This window comes from Salmo trutta, chromosome 4, assembly GCF_901001165.1.
Source record: "Salmo trutta chromosome 4, fSalTru1.1, whole genome shotgun sequence".
Classification (NCBI taxonomy): Eukaryota; Metazoa; Chordata; class Actinopteri; order Salmoniformes; family Salmonidae; genus Salmo; species Salmo trutta.
In genome coordinates this window covers 38800821-38822980 of record NC_042960.1, presented here as the reverse complement: position 1 = coordinate 38822980, position 22160 = coordinate 38800821, and the positions used below count along the sequence as shown (strand labels likewise).

At 42.4% G+C, this 22160-nt stretch overlaps 2 protein-coding genes across 2 annotated transcripts in view; both read left to right on the top strand.

The window, feature by feature from the left end:
- The first annotated feature begins 8039 nt into the window (after positions 1-8039).
- Positions 8040-10518, top strand: LOC115192328 (protein Dr1). The gene is made up of 3 exons (XM_029750699.1): positions 8040-8878; positions 9151-9314; positions 9785-10518. The coding sequence occupies exons 1-3, from the start codon at positions 8659-8661 to the stop codon at positions 9929-9931; spliced, it is 531 nt and encodes a 176-aa protein (XP_029606559.1). The 5' UTR covers positions 8040-8658; the 3' UTR covers positions 9932-10518.
- Positions 10519-17448: 6930 nt separating this feature from the next.
- Positions 17449-22160, top strand: part of LOC115192327 (guanine nucleotide-binding protein G(I)/G(S)/G(O) subunit gamma-12-like) — a 75576-nt gene continuing 70864 nt past the window's right edge. Inside the window, exon 1 of the mRNA XM_029750698.1 lies at positions 17449-17599. The gene's annotated coding sequence lies outside the window, so the exon portion shown is untranslated. The remainder of the gene's footprint in view (positions 17600-22160) is intronic.

Genomic DNA, 22160 nt, shown 5'->3' with positions numbered 1-22160 from the left:
ACTAAGATAAGTACAGACTAACCAGTTAATCTTTGTGAAGCCTAATTATGTTAATGATGTGCACTTGGTGCTGACCTGAGGGGCAAGTCACCTAAACCAAACGGTAACACTTTACTCGACACCCAGCGGTTTAACACGTTATGACACAATCATAACCATGTCAGATTATGTCATAATAGCTGACATAACTTGTCATAACCTGTTCAAATATGATCATAACACTGTCATGACCACACATGCATATTTAGACCTGTTGTGACACCTACATAAGAGTGTAAAAATACACAACCTCCCGTGGTAGTTATTTTATGGCTGGTTATGACACCTACATAAGAGTGTCAAAACCCATAAAACATACCACACAAGGCAAAACATTGCATTACACCATACCCTACATGTCAACAGTATGTTTGTAATATATATATTTTTTAATTGACCATATTAAATTATCATTGTAATTGCGCACACATTGATGTCAGACAATGCTCTGTTGCTGGTGACTGGGAAGAATGCAGTAGCAGACTTCAGGAGCAGGACAAGACACCCTCTTTTTGACTGATCACTGATATAGGGGCATTTACGTCTAGGCCTATCTGGCTTGTATGATGGTCATAATGCTTTTTGACAGTGTCATAAAGTGTATTTTCTTAGTCCAAGTTAAGTGGCACAGGATGTTCATATAGCTTCATGACAGTGTCATAAAGTCTATTTTCTATAAGTTATTTCAAATATGATGAAAAAAACATGACTGTAAAGAAATTATTACAACAACAACAAAGGATTTAAGAAACAAACTTTCAAACGAAAGGAAACTTCTTGGCAGGGAAAAAACTAATTTGAATAAATGTTGGTTTTGACACTATTATGTAGGTACCATAAATAGCCATAAAATAACGCAATCTTTGTCACAATATATGGGTCATGACAGTGTTATGACAGGTTATGACACATTATGTCAGCTGTTATGACATATTATGACATGATTATGACTGTGTCATAACATGTTATGACACTGGGTGTCAAGTCAAGTGTTACCAACCAAACAATGGACGGAGGTCAATAAAACATTCAAAGAATTCCAGTGAACCCTTGAAGCGAATTGTGTTAAACACCCAATTATCGAGAACAATCAGCATGATTCATCAACAGAAAACAAGACAAATAATGCTTGTACTACCATTTGTAATGAATTCAACTCGAATTAAAAAGGAAACAAAATGACGCTACAACAACTTCAGGTAAGATACTGTATTTATTCTTGGTCCACTTTTATAAATCAGAGTCACTTTTAAATGTTAGTTTTCTTGTGTAACACAACACAATTGGGCCTAAATCTATTTGTGTGACAGAAATGTAACACAAACAATATCATACACAATTACTAATATCATTTTTATAGTGTCTTGTCTTTCTAAGGTCCTGTGGAAAAACATAAAAACCTACTTAACTAAGACAAATGTTCATGCTCGTAGAGAGTGTTTCAAGACTGGTGGCGGACCCCCAGTAAGACCAGAGACAAATGAACTGGGGGACTAGTTGACCGGGATTATTGATAGCGAGCAACCCCTGGACAGTATTTGGACAGTTCAGATGGGGATTGGTTCCAATCTTCATTTGGTTGGACACATTCATTCAACATGTTCCATTCCCGCACTGCAGCGAATATGGAATGTTGTCAGTCATCTCTTGCACTCCCATAATAAAAATTATGTAATGAACTCAATTCTTGTAATGAACTCAACTCAATAATGCAGCAATGTAATCATTTTCTAGAGGCATATGATCACCATAGCTTGGAAGGGATAAGATGGGATGAATGTCAGCCTGCTACATCTGCAGTAGCCAGGAGTGAAGACTGTGTCAATAACCTGGGCCAGAGGACAAAGACAAAAAGGCTGAGCATGCATGAGAAACTGGCAATGGAATTTCATGAGCCAATTATTTAAAAGAAGCATGAATGAAGAGGAGGAAGAGCGAAACATGAAGCAGCAGTACCAATGTTCTTAGGGGTCCCGATATTTCCATTTGTGAATTAAAACCATCTTTGTTACCAATCCATGGATATTGTTTGCTTCAATCACTTGAGCTATCTTTGGGTGAGAAGTGCTCCATAGCAAAAGCATTTCTGCAGGCTAGTCCATTTCTGTCATTGTCTGCCTCAACCACGGGAACATCTGTCTATTGCCTGCCACTGCCACTCTATTGCCTGACCTGTCTATTGCCTGCCACTGATGGAATATTAAACTATTGTTTATTCGACGTGGTATGCATCTGGGTCTTACCTTCATACCTGATAGTACGAACTGGCCATGACTGACCCAGCAGACCCGGACCAGCTGCACAACGTCATCTCCTCCCAAGGAGCCTCCATTGGTAGGCATGAGGAATTGGCCGCCCCACCGGCCATTCCACCTTCCCGGGAGCCCTGGTTACCTCCTCCGGAACGCTTTAATGGAGAGCCGAGCACCTGTTGGGCGTTTTTATCTCAGTGCGTTTTTATCTCATTTTCGAGCTTCCGCCCTCCTCCTTCCCCTCGGATCGCTCCAAAAGAGCCTACCTCATCACGCTGATGTCTGGAAGGGCTCTCATCTGGGCTACCGCCGTATGGGAACAGCAGCCGGACATATGCGTGAGCCTGGAGGGGTTCGTGGGAGAGGTGAGGAAGGTCTTTGACGCCCTGTTCTCTGGGAGAGAAGCTGCCCGGAAGCTAATCCAGCTCCGGCAGGACGCCTGCACTGTGGCCGACTATGCAATGGATTTCCGTATGTTGGCAGCGGAGAGTGCGTGGATCCCATAAGCACTCGTCATGTTCCTGCACGATGTCTCGGAGGAGGTTAAGGACGGGCTTGCGGCTCTGGAGTTACCCACAGATTTTGACTCCCTCATCGCTTTGACCAGCCGCATCGATGGGCGATTGCGGGAACAACGGATGGAGAGGAAATTCGATTTCACTCACACGTCCAGGGATTCCACCTCGCTTCTGAGTCATCCCAGAAGTCCCCGACGGTCCCATGGCCGAGAGCACCCGGGATTTCCCCACCTTCATCGAGAGTCACAGAGGAGGACCGAGGCACTGTTTCTCGAGCCCATGCAACTAGGTAGGGCTGGACTGTCGCCAGCGGAACGGCAACACCGGATCAGCACAAGGAGCTGTTTGTATTGCGGGACTTTTGGTCATTTTGTGTCCTCGTGCCCAGTAAAAGACCATACTCACCGGTAGGAGCGAGTACTCTGGTGGGCCACATGGGGAACTTTTCTGCTTCTCTTAATTGCACCCCTTTTCATGTCATTCTGCTGTGGGGAAACCAGTCCAAATCTCTCCAGGTCCTCATTGACTCTGGGGCCGATGAGAGCTTTTTGGACGCCACACTGGCTTCCGAGCTGAACATCTCCACTCAGCCCCTCTCCATTCCCGTGGATGTTAGAGTGTTGGACGGGCGTTCTATAAGTAGGGTCACCCATAACACCACTCCCATCAACCTACGGGTGTCAGGGAATCACAGCAAGACCATTCAGTTCCTGCTCATCAAGTCCCCCCAGATACCTGTGGTTTTGGGATTCTCCTGGCTCCACCCACTCATACACTGGTCTACGGGTGCCATCATGGGCTGGAGTCCGTTCTGCCACGCCCATTGTCTGAAGTCGGCCCAACCTGCCCCGGGACGTCTTCCTGGGGCCTCGGAGGTGGTTCCAGATCTCTCCGCCATTTCCGTGGAGTACCAGGACCTCCTGGAGGTGTTCAGCAAGTCCCGGGCCACTTCTCTTCTGCCGCACCACGCCAACCCGGGGGCATCTGTACTCGCTGTCGGGACCTGAAACCAAGGCTATGGAGGACTACATTGAGGACTACATTGGGGACTCCCTAGCTACTGGATTTATCCGTCCCTCTTCCTCTCCCACTAGCGCAGGGTTCTTCTTTGTGGAGAAGAAGGACAAAACCCTGTGCCCGTGCATTGGCTACCAGGAACTCATTACGGTTAAGAACCGTTACCAGCTACCACTCATTTCCTTGGCCTTCGAGCCGCTCCAGGGGGCCACTGTGTTTTCCAAGCTGGATCTATGGAACGCCTACCACTTGGTGCGGATACGAGAAGGGAACGAGTGGAAGACCGCCTTCAACATGGCCAGTGGCCACAACGAGTATCTGGTCATGCCTTTTGGCCTCACCAACGCCTCTGCTGTGTTCCAAGCTCTGGTAAATGATGTTCTCCGCGACATGTTGAACCGGTTTATCTTCGTCTACATTGATGACATCCTCGTCTTCTCCCGCCCCCCCCACAACAACATGTGCTCCACGTCCAACAGGTTCTTCAACGCCTTCTGGAGAATCAGATGTTTGTGAAGGCGGAGAAGTGCGGGTTCCATCACTCCACCCTCCCCTTTCTGGGTTACATCATCTCTGCTGGGAGTGTCCAGATAGATCGAGGGAAGGTGAGAGCGGTGGTGGATTTGCCTCCGCCTACATCGAGTGCAGCAGCAACGTTTCCAACTTTGCCAACTTTTATCGCCGCTTTATCTGGGGTTACAGCACCCTGGCTTCCCCCGTGTCTGCACTCACCTCTACCAAGGTTCCGATCACGTGGTCTCTGCCGCTGACCGGGCGTTCCGGGACCTCAAAACTGCTTCACCACTGCTCCTATCTTGGCTCATCCTGACCCTTTCCGTCAGTTCGTGGTGGAGGCCGATGCTTCGGATGTCGTAGTGGGGGCTGTCCTGTCCCAACGTTCTGCCCTGGAACGTTGGGACCGGGAGGTGCAGCTGCACCGGGAGGCGCAGCTGCATCCCTGTGCCTTCTTCTCCCACTGCCTCAATGCCTCGGAGAGGAACTACTATGTGGGGAATCTGGAGCTTCTCGCGGTGAAGATGGCGTTGGAGGAATGAAGGCTCTGGCTGGAAGGGGAGGAACATCTGTTCATTATGTGGACCGACCACAAAAACCTGGAGTATCTCCGCACTGCCAAGCACCTCAACTCCAGGCAAGAAAGATGGGACCTGCTGTTTACCCGGGTCCAACTTTTCCCTCTCTTACCAGCCAGGGTCCAAGAACGTCAAGCAAGATGCCCTGTCTTGCCACTATAGCCCCAAGCTTACCACCCCAGAGCCCGAGACCATCCTTCCCACCTCGTGCCTGGTGACAGCACTCAGCTGGCATATAGGGAAACAGGTCCGGGAGGCACAGCGGTCCCAGCTGCTGAACCCTGGGGTGGGCCCAGAAAACCGGATGTTTGGGCCTGACACTGTCCTCTCTGCGGTCCTGGAGTGGGCCCAATACTCCAGGCTTGGCTGCCACCCGGGCTCCCGTTGGACACTGGCTTTTGTGCGACAACGCTTTTGGTGGCCTACTATGGTTCTGGATGTCGGCACGTTTGTCATTGCCTGCACGGTCTGTGCTCAGAACAAGACTCCTCGGCAAGCTCCGGCTGGTCTTCTGCATCCCCTGCCTGTCCCTCACCGTCCCTGGTCCAACATCTCCCTGGATTTTGTCACGGGTCTCCCTCCGTCTGAGGGCAACACTGCCATCCTGACTGTGGTCGACCGGTTTTCCAAAGCCGCCCACTTCATTCCTCTCCCCAAACTACCCTCGGCCAAGGAGACAGCCCAGCTTATGGTGCAGCACGTCTTGCGGATCCATGGACTGCCCATGGACATGGTCTCCGACCTGGGGCCTCAGTTCTCATCCTGGTTCTGGAAGGCGGTCTGCACCGTCAGTAGGTCGTCGGCCAGCCTGTCCTCTGGGTTCCACCCCCAGTCCAATGGCCAGTCGGAGCGAGCCAACCAGGACCTTGAGAGTACTCTGCGCTGCCTGGTCTCCGCCAACCCCACCACCTGGAGCCAGCAGCTTGTGTTGGTGGAATACGCCCGCAACACCCTTCCCTGCTCTGACACGGGCCTATCACCATTTGAGTGTTCCCTGGGCATCTGTCGCCTATGTAGATATTCCATTAACAATCTGCCGTTTCCAACTATAATAGTCATCTACAACATTAACAATGTCTACACTGTATTTCTGATAAATTTGATGTTGTTTTAATGAACAGAATATGTGCTTTTCTTTCAAAATCAAGGACATTTCTAAGTGACCCCAAACTTTTGAACTGTAGTGTATATGTAAATAATAAAAAAATGCAAAAATAAACAAAAATTATTCTTCCATCAGGGGTTGAGTAATCACTGTCCTGATATCTAGAAGCTCTTTTCAGTCATAACGTTTCTGCCACCGTCTCTTATGTACAAAATAAGTTACAATAACGCAAAAAAACACACACGATCGCACAATTGGTTAGGGGACCGTAAAACGGCAGCCATCTCCTCCGGCACAGTTATAAAACCATGTGCCTTTTACTGAGGAGTGGCTTCAGACTGGCCCCTCTACCATGAAGACCTGATTGGTGGAGTGCTGCAGAGATTGTTGTCCTTCTGGAAGGTTCTCCCATCTCCACAGAGAAACTCTGGAGCACTGTCAGAGTGACCATCGGGTTCTTGGTCACCTCCCCGACCAAGGTCCTTCTCCCACGATTGCTCAGTTTGGCCGGGTGGCCAGCTCTAGGAAGAGTCTTAGTGGTTCCAAACCGCTTCCATTTTTTGAATGATGGAGGCCACTGTGTTCTTGGGGGCTTTCAATGCTACAGGAATGTTCTGGTACCCTTTCCCAGATCTGTGCCTCAACACAATCTTGTCTCTGAGCTCTACGGCAATTCCTTCGACCTCATGGCTTGGTTTTTGTCACCTGTGGGACCTTATATAGACAGGTGTGTGCCTTTCCAAATCATGACCAATGAATTAATTTTATCAAAGATGGACTCCAATCAAGTTGTAGAAACATCTAAAGGATGATCAATGGAAACAGGATGCACCTGAGCTCAATTTTGAGACTTATAGCAAATGGTCTGAATACTTATGTTAATCATGTATTTCTGTTTTCTATTTTTTATAAATTTGCAACCACCACCTGTTTTCATTTTGTCATTATGGGGTATTGTGTGTAGATTGATGAGGACAAAAAAAAACATTTAATCAATTTTAGAATAAGGCTGCAACATAACAAAATGTGGAAAAGTCATGGTGTCTACATACTTTCCGCATGCACTGTATGTTACTTTGCAGAGTACAGATAGACCACAAACTTCCACGTCCACATGATATCCCTATCCCTGATACATGATACTCCCTTCAAGACTTTTAAAGCCTTCACTATATGCACCCTTTTATGCTCCATAATCAGAACAAAAAATGACTGTGGCAAAATTATTAAACACAACATTTTGTGATTTACATTTACATTTACATTTTAGCAGACGCTCTTATCCAGAGCGACTTACAGTAGTGAATGCATACATTTCATTTCATACATTTTTTTCTGTGCTGGCCCCCCGTGGGAATCGAACCCACAACTCTGGCGTTGCAAACACCATGCTCTACCAACTGATCAAACTATCAAATGAATTACCTTTTTTATTATCAATTATAAAGCAACATAAAAGTATAACGGTTGTGTCTTGAAGAGTGTTTATGTTGAAAATGTACGGCTTCAAATGCTGATGGAAAAGTTACCTTTGAATTTTAGATTTTATTTTTACTGGGTAATCTCAATGGACTTTTGTATTGACAGAGCCTACAATAAAAGGTTCCACTGATAAATTGTGTGGAGATCCAATTATGTAACAATGTTATCTACTGGGTCAGTAATGATTCAGAGGGTATATTGCACTAGCATTCAAAGCCCCAGTTGTATTGAAGGATAATCCAATATTAACCACTACCTAAGCATTATTATATCCACTTTTTGTTTGTCCTGAACAAACACAAAACAGGAATATGGTGACATGTGATGAAACTAATATGGTAAAGGTCCACAGCAATACTTGTTTCAGTCAAATGTGGAAAGCGAAATGATCTTGCAAATCCAAGTATTATAGCCATATGTCTACTTGTAGTCTTGGCCCACATTTTTATGACAGTATTATTTCGCCTCCAACACAGTAGGCGGCGACTTGTGTCTTTGGTCAGCAGCACAGGCACTGTGAAAAAAAATACATACCGGATATGGATTTTGTTCGCGTGGAGTCGTTTCCGGAGACATTTCAGTGCTGATGAAGCAGACATAAGATAATAAATTAATTAAAGTATTTAATTCGGGCGATAAAAGAACAGCAATTATCTTTCAGTGCATACAACATTTTGTTAGAATTTTTTTGGGGGATCAACACTGCGTTACGAAATGATCCCAACGAAACGCTTGCTAGCGTAGCCATGTCCTCAAAAGCCGCTGCAAAGCAATGTTGTTTCTAGCTAACGACGTTGCGAGAGGGACCATAGCTAACGTAACTCGCTAGCTGGTTTTCTCCTCGCCATCATATTTACGTTGACTTTTCCGTTACATCCAACGTCTCTGCAGTAGCTTTATGGTGTGCTGTGTCAATGGGCATTTGTCTTGTAACTAACTAGTTTGCTATACATAGCAAACGTTGTTTAGTTTAATAACTTTTCAAAACCAACTACTCCGAGTTCGGCTAACTAGCTAACGTTAATGTTAGCTTCTAACTCACGACATTGTTCAACACAAAGACCGCTACGAAACACTACTATCAACGCAAGGCTTTCTTCCAGTTTCGTTTGTACTACGTTAACTTGACAAGCTTGCTAGTTGTCTGGAATACGATGGCTTCTTCGTCGGGAAACGATGACGACCTCACCATTCCCAGGGCAGCTATCAACAAAATGATCAAAGAAACTTTGCCCAACGTACGGGTTGCCAACGATGCGAGGGAACTTGTTGTGAACTGTTGCACAGAGTTCATACATCTAATTTCATCAGAGGCGAATGAAATATGTAACAAGTCTGAAAAGAAGACTATATCTCCTGAACATGTTATTAATGGTTAGTGATTATTGTCTTTATCTATTCAGTGCCAACAGGTTTCAATGCATTATTGTACTGTGTGGGTGTTTCCCTTTCTTGCCATGTGTTTTGAAGTTGATGTCTATGTTAGCTATAAACTAGCCTGGTCCCACATTTTGTTCTCTCTTACCAGCTCAAAACAATCAGATCTCGATCCAGGCTAGCTGTGCACTATTAGGTCCGCAATAATCAAGTGACAAGATAGTTTTCTGTTTTTTCCCCCCTAACCTTGTATTCATAATTTTCCACAGCACTTGAAAGCCTGGGTTTTGCATCGTACATCACAGAGGTGAAGGATGTCTTGCAGGAATGTAAAACTGTAGCACTTAAGAGGAGAAAGGCCAGCTCTCGCCTGGAAAACCTGGGTATCCCAGAGGAAGAGCTCCTCAGACAACAACAGGAACTCTTTGCTAAGGTAATGTTCAAGTTTGTAGTCTGAGTGCTATTTTGTTTGTGCTGTCATGCCACAATAGAGTTAGCAAAAGCACAAACCGATCTGGGACTAAGCTGTCAGCCCAAAACAATCTGGGACCAGGCTATCAAGACACAGTAATAAGATCAAGACTGATAACCTGTGTTAGGAGGTTCAAGTTGCATTACCTAATAGGAGTCAGACCATTTCCTGCTGCATGTCTGACTACACTTTCACACACAGATCACATGGTAAGTGTACATTGCCTGATGATCGCATCTTTGATTAATACCCTTCACACATGAACATGCCAATTCCCAACACCAGTTTCTACAGGAGAGACGGTACAAAAATGAGAGCCTGGACTGGGAAGTGAACCCCGGTCTCTGGTGGGGGACAGTATATGTGTAGAGTTGTGGTGTTACACACAACCTGAATCACTAACCCTGACTAACCTGTTTATTGTGTTCCAGGCACGGCAGCAGCAAGCAGAGCTAGCCCAGCAGGAGTGGCTCCAGATGCAGCAGGCTGCCCAGCAGGCCCAGTTGGCTGCAGCATCTGCCAGTGCTGGACAGCAGGCTGGCTCCTCACAGGACGAGGATGATGAGGATGACATGTGATGATGAAGATGATGACCCCTGGGACTGGAATTTGGGCAACAACAAGAAAGCAGGGTCGTCTTCATAAGGGCACACCGTAGCAAAACATTTTGCAATGGATACTGAAAGCAAGCGTTTCTTATTGGATAACTACAGATAGTAGGCTACCACCCCGTTTCAGGCTGTTTTCTCCCTGTTTCGTGCCTATTGAACACGACCCAAGCCATATCCCTTTTCTTTGGACAGTGTCAGCAAGCAGCCCTCTCTCTCCCAACGCTCTCATTGGTAGAGATCTGAGCTATGTAGAGACATAATGCGCGTAATCTCACCAGTCCAGTATCAGGCGTACACATTGTTATGGACAGTTTCAAGCTATATAGATAGACATTTTGTTTTGTTTTTGACAGTAGTATCTGAAAACGCACATATTTGGATAAAGATGCATTTTCAAGCATTCCTCCACTCAGCTGAAATGTTATTTTTGCCAATCACAAATCAAATGTTAACTCTGTCATGGAATTGTCATGTGCTGTGTGATTTGGAGATTATTGTTGGATGCAAGGTAGAATGGAACATGCTGCTGAAGGTAGAAAGTGTATTGAAAAAAAGTATCATGGTTTTGGCTATGTTTAGAAAAGAACATTAGTACAGTTCAGGTACTGCTCCTTTAGATTGTGTTTCTACTAGATTATTTGGGGGGTTCAGGAGGATAGCTCCTCACTCTTTGCTAAAGGTGGGCTTGACTTATTCCTCCTACCTGTTTGTGGTCCTTTTTGGGTAGTAGTTTTGACATAAATAGTTCCTTTCCCACTTCTTCGTATGTTTGTTTAACAGGACGAATGTGTCCCAAACAGCACCCTATGTCCTATATAGTGCATTACATTTGACCAGAACCCTATAGGCCCTGGTCAAGTATTGCACTATAATGGGAATACGGTGCCATTTGGGATGCACACAATATTTCTGAAACACTTAGAGGGGTTGTGAATATGTATTTGATTTGTAAAATTGAGTTTGAAAATGCTTTTTGTTTTATTTTAGCTCAGTCATTATCTAAGTAGATTGACGCTTTTTTCTTATGTTCACCTACAGTATTGCTAATTGATTAGCTACTCATTTCATAATATTTTTGACTCCTAGAACCAAATATATAGGTTGCATTCCAAATGGCACCGTCTTTCCTATGTAGTGCAATACTTTTTACCAGAACCCAATTGGCCTTGGTCATAGTGCACTATATAGGGAATAGGGTGCAATGTGGGACACAGCTTAACAACCCTGAATATATGAGATGAGGCCAAGGTGTATGTTCCACTGCACCCAAGAGACTTGGGTGCAGTGTGCACTCAGGTTACTGTTCACAATGCTGATGGTAACTTTCACTTTGTAAAAATGCTTTATCATCTTGGCGTAATCTGTTTTTGTTAGCATCCCCAATCGCAGCCTATTTCCTTTAGTGCATATGAATACTTTGGCTCTAGTCAAAAGTAGTGCACCATGTAGGGAATAGGGTGCCATTTGGGGCGCATTCTTTTTTTTCTTCTCCAGTGTGGAATGAAAAAGTTGCATTGTGAATGTGTGGTGAATTGTTTAAAAATGTAAAGATTGGTAACCTCTAGGTGTGATACACATTCACATGCCTTCTATAAAGTTGTATTCTTTAAGCAATAAAGTTAACATGTTTTATAGAGACCAATCCTTCCTCTTCATGTTTTGTGGAGTTATTTACAGTCCTTATTTTTTTGTTAACTGTACTATGTTAGCCCCCTCAGTTTTTCATCCTCATGGACAAAAGCTGTACTTTTTTTTTTTTTTTTTACTATGACCAAAAAGTCAAACAATATGCTGTTATGATACATTTCCACCATATTCCAAGCAATGTAAATCCAATGTTCACACATCTTGCTAAATTATTCTAAATGGGAAAACTGTAATATACTGAAATGTAAAATACTTGCAATGAGTCTAATGTGCACTGACTAAGTTGCTCTGCATAAGAGTCTGCTAAATTAGTAGTTCCCAAACTGGTGTGCGAGGATTCGGCCCCCCCCCCCTAAAAAAAACCATTTTACATAGGATACTGAAAAGAGTGTTTCTTATTGGATAACTACTTATATATATATATATATATACAGTGCATTTGGTAAGTATTCAGACCCCTTGACTTTTTCCACGTTTTGTTACATTACAGCCTTATTCTAAAATGGATTAAAAAAAAATTCCGTCATCAATCTACACACAATACCCCATAATGCCATAATGACAAAGTTTTTAATGACAGGTTTTTAGAAATGTATGCAAATGTATAACAAATTTAACTGAATTATCAACTTTACGTAAGTATTCAGACCCTTTACTCAGTACTTTGTTGAAGCACCTTTAGCAGCGATTACAGCCTTGAGCATTATTAGGTATAACACTACAAGCTTGGCACACCCATTCTTCTCTACAGATCCTCTCAAGCTCTGTCAGGTTGGATGGGGAGTGTCTCTGCACAACTATTTCAGGTCTTTCCAGAGATGTTCGATCGGGTTCAAGTCCGGGCTCTGGCTGGGCCACTCAAGGACATTCAGAGGCTTGTCCCAAAGGCACTCCTGCGTTGTCTGTGCTTAGGGTCGTTGTCCTGTTGGATGGTGAACCTTCACCCCCAATAAGAGGTCCTGATCGCTCAAGTTGTAGAAACATCTTAAGAAGCAGGATCCATTTTAGCTCAATTTTGAGTCTCAAAGCAAAGAGTGAATACTTATGTAAATAAGGTATTTCAGTTTTTTATTTTGAATATATTTGCAAAAATGTCTAAAAAATTGGTTTTTCTTTGTCATTATGGGGTATTGTGTGTAGATTGATGAGGATTTGTTTTTATTTAATCCATTTTACTATAAGGTTGTAACAAAATGTGGAAAAAAGGAAGGGGTCTCAATACTTTCCGAATGTGTTGTATATATATATATATGTATAAATTTAAAGTAACTCAGTCCGGCTTTAAACTTGCTCTTGAAAATGTTTATAATAGAATGCGCAAGTTGCAATTTTGAAATTGGGTAGTGCATCATCAGTTTCTCTTGTCATGTTAGTTATTGCATACATATGAGATCTATTTATAACTTGTCAGAAATGTCCAGATTAACTAGCTCATTTTTATTTAGTTTATTTAGCCCATAGATATTGTTGACATTTTTTTGTCACTCAAATATTACACGAACACACATTAGACATGGTAAAACGCATAGAAATGCAAGAAAATTTGCTTTAAAACAGCATAATTTTCTTTGCACCTCTTGATTTTTGGGGGGGAATTGCAGGAAATAAACTTTAATACTGCAAAATTCTTTCCACCAACAAGAGGGGTGTGAACAGTTTGTGTCATGAACAATGCTTGTGCCATTGAAATAGATGTGGTGCGCGAGCAGGGAGGCCGCGGAATGTTCCCCAATGCTGGAAGGGGGGCCCGAGTGAAAACGTTTGGGAACCCTTGTGCTAAATGATCAAAATGTAAATGTAGACTTAAGTAACCAACCATTGTGGGCCTGTTACAATACATACATCATTACGGATTTTACAAATATCCACTTTGTTAGATCAGATTTGTTGAATGTGCAGTTTGTTTTGGTTGTTTCAGATTATTTTGTGCCAAATAGAAATGAATGGTAAATAATGTATTGTGTCATTTAGGGGTGTCAATAATTTTGGACCCCTACCTTTTTGAGAAAAACTATTATTACTTGTTAAACTAAATCTCTTTCTCTGAGCAATTGTATAAGTATAATATAATTTCCTAGTTTCTTTGAACATACAATAAAGATCAGTATTTACATTATTTATTTTATGTAGACAGTCATTATTGCTCATCTTTATCAAGGGTGTCAATAATTTCGTACCCCATTGTATATAAATATATTATACAAACTCACTCTATCTACGACTTGATGTTGGGAGCATTATCGTCATAAATGTGGTAAAGCGCTATGACATGCATATCAAGGTTTGTCAATTTATTCACTTTGCCAATGATAGACACTATGCTATTTTACCTTATCATTATATAAATGTGCATTGTCAAATGTATGATATGCGATTTGTCATGCCCATGCATTCCAGTTTGGTATTGACTGTTACAGTATGTGGGTGCAAATAAACTTGAACTTGATAAGTATTTTAATAGATTGCCTACATTTCATTCAAGCATCGGTACAGCCTGGCTGACGCGACTCACGTGACTACACAGCAAAGAGCTTTTTATTTATTTATTTTACATTTTTAATTATGAGCACAACAAATACAAAACAAATACACAAAAAAAAGAAGAAATATACAAACAAGAGTACATAAACCTAACAGACAGTGGTATTACATACAGGGTCGGAAATCCCGGGGGGGGCGGGGGGTACACGACCCCCCCCCATCCTGGGAAAAATATAATTTGTCCCCCCCAATATATCACTGTAAACATAACTATGTAATTTAAATAATATTAATAATACGCAATGAAAGCAATTGTGCTGATTATAGACACTTAATAGCGCGTTTTTAAGTTTCAAAAGATTGCGACCCCCACCCTTTGCCTCACAATGGTTTGATCCACTGCCAGTTCCTTAGTTGGCAAGGTAACAGAGGGGTCGTGTCTACTGTCTACTGAAAGGCACTCAATGCACGTAAATGGCGGGAGGTTCATCCAGTCAATCGTGCCATAGCAATGTTTTGTTTTATGTTGGCAGGGTTCACACACACACTAGCGGAATTTGCAGAGCTAGCGCGCAAATATTAACTATTAAGCTAGCTAGTACCTATTCCATTTATGTGGCGAATCTTTGCTATCGTCAATTTATTCCAAGATCAGCATGCAGATGATGTAAGTTAGTGCTTCAAAGTCCCTGTGATAAGGTTAGCGATAAACTGAAGTCCAAACTGAACAGAACTACACTCTCTTCTACCATTATCTTAAATATATTTAATGGTCTCGTTGCAAAAGCTAAATTGTCGCAAGGGAACTTTTATTTATTTATTTTATTTCACCTTTATTTAACCCGGGTAGCAAAGATTATAGCAAACACCACTGAAACGGAATTGGTGCTCGCTAGCTTTGCAAATTCAGCTATTGTTGGAAGCCAGCCAATATGAAACAAACTATTCAAATTACAAAAGGTTGCAGCATATGTTGTGTAAATGGTGAACTCATACAGCTGTCAACTCTTGTCACTGCAATCCGTTTCACATTTGCTAGCTACCTTTTAGATCAAAGCCCAAATAGAATGATAGAAGATAAGATGATAGAAGCCCATCTCCTACTGTAAATAACCTACACCTAATATCTCAAAGACTAGTTGATAAAATGTTCATAAGAAAGAAATGAAATTCTAATGGAAATGTTTCACAATGATGTCATTAGGCAGAGCAGGCAACAGATGGCACACAGACAGCAGAGTTGGGGACAGATATGCAGGGACAGACTGGCAGAGACAGGGAGTCTCAGGTAAGTTTGTTGAGTCTTTGTTTGGCAACATTATGAAAGGTTCTCAATTTTTTTTACTTGTAAAATAGGAACATAATTGGAAAATGCCATGGATGCCCCCACTCTCAACTTAAACTGGTGACTGAACTAAGATTTGTTAAAGGCAATGGTATTGCTGTTGTGATTAGTTGTGTAGTTTTGGGTACCGGTAGTTAGGAGTACGGCAAACACCTTATTTCTTTGGTTCCTCAATATACATTTACCATATTACAATGTAGGCTATGTGTTACAGCACTACTTTTGGTGTCCCCCTCAGGAATTGCTCTTGAGAAAATTTCATGTAATTGTCCCCTCCAAAGTTGATATCAGATTTTCGCCCCTGATTACATATCAAGATTCCTTTTCAATTTGTTAAATACTTTTATGGTGCGTATTGCTTTTTTGTTTTTACATTTACTGATCATTTCAAAATAATATTTAAATTCTATCTTAAATAATGTGAAAAGGGGTTTGTTCTCTGCCCACTTCATTTTATGGATAAAGAATCTTCCATGAAAGATAAACAAATTAACAATGAAAGTTAAATCAGGGTCCATATCATTTGGATCAAAATAAAAAATAATATCAGAGTCTCTCAGATTTACATTAATAGTTGTTTCTTTTAAAATAAAATCTTCTAACTCCCTCCAAAATCTTCTGACATAAGAACAGTCCCAAAATAAATGGTCAAGAGTTTCTGGGTCACAACCACAAAATACACATTTGTTATCAATAGCTATTTTACATCTGTGTATAATAAAGGTCTTTACAGGGTAGATTCTATGAATGAGTTTGTATGATCCTTCTTTCACATTATTAGATATACAATATTTACCAGACAACAACAAGACTTTGTTCCAGTTCACTTGTCCTAGGGCTGCATTCCAGTACATTTTAGCAGAGGGAATAGTAACATATTGACATAGTTTCCTTATATACATGTTATTACATGTATAGTTTAAAATGTAAATTCCTTCTAGTTGTATTGAGGCTACAAAATCCTCAACAGTTGCACTTGGAGTATTGTTATATTCTCCTAAAAGAAGAATTGCACCTTTAGGGACAGCTCTAACAACAATTTGATACTCCTCAGGAGTGAATGTAACATTGTGTGTTCTCATAAATTCTGGATAATCATATAGTTGTCCATCATTATTCAATAATTGTTTAACCCAAATAATGTTGTTGTCAAACCAGTTCTGGAAAAATAAAGACTTGTTTTTGTATTTTATGTCTTTATTATTCCAGATTGTATACCTATATGGGAAAAAATTGTGTTTGTACTTGAGGTTCCAAGTTAGAAGTACTTGTTTATGAAAGTTTGCAAGCTTAATAGGGATTTTACCCATATCAAAGTTACATTTGAGTAAGAATTCTAGACCACCAATCTGTTGGAATATTAAATTAGGGATGATATTCCAAATGCAATCCTTTTTCTTAAATAGTTTTGTATCCATTTAATCTTAAATATTATATTAGAGGTTTTAAAATCCAGAGCATTCAACCCTCCCTCGCTTTGGGTGCTACATATTACCGCTTTTCTTAAATAATGAGGTTTATTCCTCCATATGAAGTTAAATAATTTAGAATCAATCATTTTAGTTACTGACAGAGGAACATCCAAGGCAAGGTAGGTATAAACTAATCTGGACAGACCTTCAGATTTTGTAAAAAGTACACGTCCAGATATAGAAAGATCTCTTAATAACCAGGAGTTAAATCTCTTTCCAATTTTCTGTACAACAGGAATAGAAGGACTTTGAGAGCTGGTGTCAGACTAAACACTGTAGGCCTAGCTATGGGATTGAGCAACAGGCAGGCAGGCAGGCAGGCTCACAGGCAGAGGGCGCCCTGCATATTGAGAAGGAGAGGATGGGAAGAAATGTCACAACTTCAGTCCTCCAGCCAGCGTTCCCACCATTCCATGTATTCAGAGAGAAGGTCATTCCCCGTCTGTCATCCAGCTGCGCAATTTAGCGAAATCGCGGTAGGCGCAAAGGCGACGGAGTCGGTCGTAACGGTAGGTTTAGGTTGACTGAAAAATAATTAATTACTTTTTACACAAGAAAGTCTACACGACGCGATTTTCACGGACTTCAACATACTTTATCGATTCCAAGAAGGCAATGAAAACTGCTTTTTGACAATTTACAGCCCTAGCCCTTTTCCACTTTGCGCTTGGAACCGAGTCCATAACACAGGTGAGTGTAGAGCTATCGAGGTGTCAACCAGATTGGTGAGAATAAACAATTCTAATTGTATAGGCGACTACAGCACATGTAACTGAACTTCCACAGAATATAGTCGTTATGGATGTGTAGGATTAGGATAGCTATTTTTGTGTTACACAGGCCTAGGGTTTCTCTCACTTTTGCATGATGCAGTTGTCAGTCTTGCCATGGTCAGTTTGTTATTCACATGGGTGTAAGCAAATGTGTAGCGTCACTGGTTTACTCCAGTAACAACATTGCATTTTGTAAATGTGTTCGTTTCACACTAACATATACATGTCTTTAATTGCATTGTAATTTGCCAAAGTTTTTGCCTTTTGGTAGAAAATGTTGATGTTATCCTGAATGCTGACGTTTATTGAGGAATTTATACCTACACTTCAAAACTTGTCTTGAATACTAACGTTACCAATGATCCTCTTTGATCAAAATCAATGTATTGCCCATCTCTCCCTACCTTACGGGTGATTCCTCACTAAACAAGAACAAAATAGGACCATGATATTTTTGGTATTTTCACAAAATGTTATCAACATACAGTTCCTTTTGGAGGAAGGATTGTTGACATATATTTCACTTTTCTATCTTAAAGCATAATTGAGTAATAATTAATTGAAGTTGGTATATTTGTGACATTTGGGCCTCACCCAGGCATCCTTTGAGACTCCATAATGTTACATCTGTAGGTGATACAAAGCTGTCATATGATGCTTAACTGTAAAACTGAATGACACCCCCTGACTTATTCCACATTTTGTTGTGTTACAGCCTGAATTCAAAATGGATTAAATATGTTTTTTTTACTCATCCATCTACACACAATACCCCATTATGGCAAAGTGAAAACACGTTTTTGTAAATGTATTGAAAATGAAATATAGATATCTATTTTAAATAAGTATTCAAACCCCTGAGTCACTTTAGAAGCACCTTTCACACTGATTACAGCTGTGAGTGTTACTGGTAAGTCTCAAGTGCTTAAAATCAAATCGAATTGTATTTGTCACGTGCCGAAAACAACAGTGAAATGCTTACTTACAAGCCCTTTAACACTTTTTTTTCTTGAAACTACACTGTAAACAATTGAAAATAAAAGTAACAAATAATTCAACAGCACCAGTAAAATAAGAATAGCTACAGTGGGGGAAAAAAGTATTTGATCCCCTGCTGATTTTGTATGTTTGCCCACTGATAAAGAAAGGATCAGTCTATAATTTTAATGGTAGGTTTATTTGAACAGTGAGAGACAGAATAACAACAAAAATATCCAGAAAAACGCATGTCAAAAATGTTATAAATTGATTTGCATTTTAATGAGGGAAATAAGTATTTGACCCCCTCTAAATCAGAAAGATTTCTGGCTCCCAGGTGTCTTTTATACAGGTAACGAGCTGAGATTAGGGGCACACTCTTAAAGGGAATGCTCCTAAACGCAGCTTGTTACCTGTATAAAAGACACCTGTCCACAGAAGCAATCAATCAATCAGATTCCAAACTCTCCACCATGGCCAAGACCAAAGAGCTCTCCAAGGATGTCAGGGACAAGATTGTAGACCTACACAAGGCTGGAATGGGCTACAAGACCATCGCCAAGCAGCTTGGTGAGAAGGTGACAACATTTGGTGCGAACATTATTCGCAAATGGAAGAAACACAGAAGAACTTTCAATATCCCTCGGCCTGGGGCTCCATGCAAGATCTCACCTCGTGGGGTTGCAATGATCATGAGAACGGTGAGGAATCAGCCCAGAACTACACGGGAGGATCTTGTCAATGATCTCGAGGCAGCTGGGACCATTGTCACCAAGAAAACAATTGGTAACACACTACGCCGTGAAGGACTGAAATCCTGCAGCGCCCGCAAGGTCCCCCTGCTCAAGAATACATATACATGCCCATCTGAAGTTTGCCAATGAACATCTGAATGATTCAGAGGACAACTGGTGAAAGTGTTGTGGTCAGATGAGACCAAAATGGAGCTCTTTGGCATCAACTCAACTCGCCGTGTTTGGAGGAGGAGGAATGCTGCCTATGACCCCAAGAACACCATCTCCACCGTCAAACATGGAGGTGGAAACATTATGCTTTGGGGGTGTTTTTCTTCTAAGGGGACAGGACAACTTCACCGCATCATTTGACGGGGCCATGTACTGTCAAATCTTGGGTGAGAACCTCCTTCCCTCAGCCAGGGCATTGAAAATGGGTCGTGGATGGGTATTCCAACATGACAATGACCCAAAACACACGGCCAAGGCAACAAAGGAGTGGCTCAAGAAGAAGCACATTAAGGTCCTGGAGAGGCCTAGCCAGTCTCCAGACTTTAGTCCCATGGAAAATCTGTGGAGGGAACTAAAGGTTCGAGTTGCCAAACGTCAGCCTCAACACCTTAATGACTTGGAGAAGATCTGCAAAGAGGAGTGGGACAAAATCCCTCCTGAGATGTGTGCAAACCTGGTGGCCAACTACAAGAAACGTCTGACCTCTGTGATTGCCAACAAGGGTTTTGCCACCAAGTACTAAGTCATGTTTTGCAGAGGGGTCAAATACTTATTTCCCTCATTAAAATGGAAATCATTTTATAACATTTTTGACATGCGTTTTTCTGGATTTTTTTGTTGTTATTCTGTCTCTCACTGTTCATATACACCTACCATTAAAATTATAGACTGATCATTTCTTTGTAAGTGGGCAAACGTACGAAATCAGCAGGGGATCAAATACTTTTTCCCCCCACTGTATATACAGGGGGTACTGGTATAGAGTAGCAGCAGTGTAAAATAGGGTCCTGGGTAGCCCTTTGATTACCTGTTCAGGAGTCTTATGGCTATAGGATAGAAGCATTTTGGACCTTGACTTGGCGCTCCGGTACTGCTTGCCATACGGTAGCAGAGAGAACAGTATCACGAGGGTGGCTGGAGTCGTTGACAATTTTTAGGGCCTTCCTCTGACACTGCCTGGTATAGAGGTCCTGGATGGCAGGAAGCTTGGCCCCAGTGATGTACTGGGCCGTACGCACTACCCCACTGTCTGTAGTGCCTTGTGGTCTGAGGCCAAGAAGTTGCCATACCAGGCAGTGATGCAACCAGTCAGGATGCTCTCTATGGTGCAACCGTAGAACCTTTTGAGGATCTGAGGACCCATGCCAAATCTTTTCAGTCTCCTGAGGGGGAATAGGCTTTGTCGTGCCCTTTTCACGACTTTCTTAGTGTGCTTGGACCATGTTAGTTTGTTGATGTGAACACTAAGGAACTTGAAGCGCTCAACCTGCTCCACTACAGCCCCGTCGATGAGAATGGGGGCGTGCTCAGCCCTCCTTTTCCTGTAGTCCACAATCATCTCATTTGTCTTGATCACGTTGAGGGAGAGGTTGTTGTCCTGGCACTTCATGGCTAGGTGTCTGACCTCCTCCCTATAGGCTGTCTCATTGTTGTCGGTGATCAGGCCTACCACTGTTGTGAGCACGCACCTCTGAGGGGCCCCTGTGTTGAGGATCAGTGTGGTGGATGTGTTGTTACCTACCCTTACCACCTGGAGGCAGCCCTTCAGGAAGTCCAGCATCCAGTTGCAGAGGAAGGGGTTTAGCCCGAGGGAGTTTAGCTTAGTGATGAGCCAGTTTGTCAATGCATGCTCAAAGTACACGTCCTGGTAATAAGTCTGCCTTGTGAATGTTGACCTGTTTAAAAGTCTTACTCACATTGGCTACGTAGAGAGTGATCACACAGTCGTCCGGAACAGCTGATGCTCTCATGCATGTTTCAGTGCTACTTACCTCTAAGCGAGCATAGCTTTTCTGGTAGGCTAATTTAGCTTTTCTGGTAGGCTTGTGTCACTGGGCAGCTCGTGGCTGTGCTTCTCTTTGTAGTCTGTAATAGTTTGCAAGCCCTGCCACATCCGCGAGCATCGGAGCCGGTGTTGTACGATTCAGTCTTAGTCCTGTATTGGCGCTTTGCCAGTTTGATGGTTCGTCAGAGGGCAGAGTCCCGCTCCATGAAAGCGGCAGCTCTACCCTTTAGCTCAGTGCTGATGTTGCCTGTAATCCATGGCTTCTGTTTGGGGTATGTACGTACAGTCACTGTGAGGACAACTTCAGCGATGCACTTATTGATGAAGCCAGTGACTGATGTGGTCTACTCCTCATTGCCATCAGAAGAATCTCGGAACATGTTCCAGTCTGTGCTACTAAAACCGTCCTGTAACTTAGCATCTGCTTCATCTGACCAATTTTTTTTATTGACCAAGTCACTGGTGCTTCCTGCTTTAGTTTTTGCTTGTAAGCAGGAATCAGGAGGATAGAATTATGGTTAGATTTGTCAAATGGAGGGCAAGGGAGAGCTTTGTATGCGTCTCTGTGTGTGGAGTAAAGGTGGTGTAGAGTCGTCGTCATCATTGTGTGTCCCCCCCCCCCGGTTGCACATTTAACATGCTGGTAAAACCGATTTAAGTTTTCCTGCATTAAAGTCTCTGGCCACTAGGAGCGCTGCCTCTGGATGAGCATTTTCCTGTTTGCTTATGGCCGTATACAGCTCATTGAG

What these genes read in the sequence shown, in the direction of transcription:
- LOC115192328 (XM_029750699.1), top strand. Translation starts at nt 8,659, where the DNA reads ATGGCTTCTTCGTCGGGAAACGATGACGACCTCACCATTCCCAGGGCA. An exon ending in TCCTGAACATGTTATTAATG is followed by an intron (nt 8,879 to 9,150) that starts GTTAGTGATTAT and finishes AATTTTCCACAG; the next exon opens with CACTTGAAAGCCTGGGTTTT. An exon ending in AACAGGAACTCTTTGCTAAG is followed by an intron (nt 9,315 to 9,784) that starts GTAATGTTCAAG and finishes ATTGTGTTCCAG; the next exon opens with GCACGGCAGCAGCAAGCAGA.